This window comes from Vigna radiata, chromosome 7 (genome assembly GCF_000741045.1).
Source record: "Vigna radiata var. radiata cultivar VC1973A chromosome 7, Vradiata_ver6, whole genome shotgun sequence".
In the NCBI taxonomy this organism is placed as follows: domain Eukaryota; kingdom Viridiplantae; phylum Streptophyta; class Magnoliopsida; order Fabales; family Fabaceae; genus Vigna; species Vigna radiata.
Window position 1 is genome coordinate 37,882,491 of NC_028357.1, and position 2,152 is coordinate 37,884,642.

General features: G+C 39.7%; 1 protein-coding gene across 1 annotated transcript; it reads right to left on the minus strand.

Moving 5' to 3' along the window:
- Positions 1-418: 418 nt before the first annotated feature.
- LOC106765625 (protein E6) lies at positions 419-1,904 on the minus strand. Its single transcript, XM_014650313.2, has one exon. It carries the CDS (start codon positions 1,842-1,844, stop codon positions 702-704), a length of 1,143 nt encoding a protein of 380 aa, XP_014505799.1. The 5' UTR covers positions 1,845-1,904; the 3' UTR covers positions 419-701.
- Between the last annotated feature and the right edge of the window lie 248 nt (positions 1,905-2,152).

The window sequence follows — 2,152 nt, forward strand, 5'->3', positions numbered from 1 at the left end:
ACTGTCATATATACGAAATATTTTTTTGATGAGTTAGTGTTTGTTATTTAGCAGACATGGTCTTATGAGATTAGCATATCAGCATCTAATGGAGAGTGATTTAGAAGTATGAATTAATGTTATTCGTTGCTAATCATTGACTTGGTTTTGTCCATTGTGGTGAAAAAGGAAAGGTATAACAAAATGATGTTTATCACTCAACTTCAACAGTGCGGTGCCCCTGTCACTGTTTGAAAATGGTATCTGTCATCATCTATGTTGGTAGGTAAGGCCAGTTGGACCACCAAAGAAGGTTTAAAATTAGTAAATTATGTTTCCTTTTATTAGTCTATATTCTCTTTCTCATTCTGGTTAATCCTTGTGTTGCATTGCACTGGTTTAAAGAGAAAAACAACACAGAAGATTGTTCCTTCTTTAGTGAGAAAAGCGAGAAACCACAACATGTTCATAGCAAAAGTTACATATGCTTTGATACTACATGCCATATTTCCGAATCATTACATAGACTGTGCAATTCCAAAAGCAAGATTTAATAAGATTACCACCAAGTAAAACCCCTAAATAAATTATTCTACTACCCTTTAACACTTTTTGTAATTTATAATGTAAAGCACAGTAAAACATCGATCACCCACACCCATTGTGAATACTTCAAATCAAAAGCAAAATTAACTCTTCACTGTGACACTGATGACTGAAGATCAAGGCTCGAACTCCTCCTGGTCATCTTCAAACTGCTCCTGGTTCTGATAACCTTCCACGGAGTTCTTATTCTCGTACGAGTTCACATTGTTGTTGCCAAAGTAACCCCTGTTGTTGGACCATTGCTCGGAGTTCACTCCCCTGGATGAACCGCCATATTGTGTTGGGTTGTTGTACTTCTCAGACTTAAGGTCATAAAAATATTTTCCACCCTCCACGAACCTCGTGTCACTTAAACCCTGCCTCTCCCCATTGTAATTGTTGTTAACAGCTTTAGTTTTGTAGTACCTGTTGTTGGCAGCATCGTTGTTGTTATTGTTGTAGTAGAATCTCTCGTTGGCAGCATTGTGGTTGTTGTTGTTGTTATTGTAATATCTCTCGTTGGCAGCAATGTCGTTGCTGTTTTGATTTTCCATGGACTTGTACCCTCCTTCTGCATACTTTGTGTCACTGAATTCATTTTGCTTACCAAAGGCATCTTTGCTGTTGTCGAAGTAGTAGTTGTTGTTGTTGTTCTGATTTTCCTTGGAGTTGTATCCTGCTTTGGCGTACTTTGAGTCACTCAATTCACTCTGCTTACCAAAAGCATCATTGCTGTTGTAGAAGTAGTTATTGTTGTTCTGATTTTCCATGGAGCTGTATCCTCCTTCTGCAAACTTTGTGTCACTGAATTCATTCTGCTTTTCAAAAGCATCCTTGCCGCTGTAGAAGTAGTTGTTGAAAGAAGTGCCGGTGAGTCTTGTTTCACTCAGTTCATTTTGGTTGGTGTTATAGGCATCTTTCTTGAAGCTGTGGAAGTTGTTGGCGTTGTCCTCCTCAGCTGTGGTAGTTTTGTATGGCTTGAAGGTGGTGGGAGTGGTGTTGGGGGCAGCATTAGTTGTTGTAGTGGTGGGAGGGTGCAGACCAGTCTCATGACCATACAGGCCATAGCTGTTTTCTGTTTGTGGAATGAACACTGGCTGTTGTTGTTCTGGTTTGTTAAGTGAGCCTTCATTGTTGGTAAGCTCTGTCTCTTTGAGGTTGTTGTTGTTGTTGAGAGGGGTGACTTTGCTGAAGAACTGGCTTTCTCTGGCATTGAGTTGGAGGGAGAACAAAAGGGTTGTTAAGAAGAGGAAAGGAATGAGTTTTGGGATGGGAGCCATTGGTGAGTGTGAAAGAGAGAAAGATGGTGTGGACAGTGTATAGTGATGATGAGTAGTTTTGGTTGTGGAAGTTTGATTATATAGAGAGGGTCTTCAACCTATCCTTCTACCCTCTTTACTTTTCCACTCATCTAGTGCAAATAGAAGGCTTTTTCTTTGATGGTTGTGGTCCCACACCGGGGAACTTTAGCTGATTTAAATGGGCCCATATTATATTAATCTCAGCCGGACACAGGATTTGCATCATTATTAATCTTTTCAACCAAAAATACTGGCTTTCTTGATAGGGTTGAGCTCAACATTTTGTA

What these genes read in the sequence shown, in the direction of transcription:
- LOC106765625 (XM_014650313.2), bottom strand. Translation starts at nt 1,844, where the DNA reads ATGGCTCCCATCCCAAAACTCATTCCTTTCCTCTTCTTAACAACCCTT.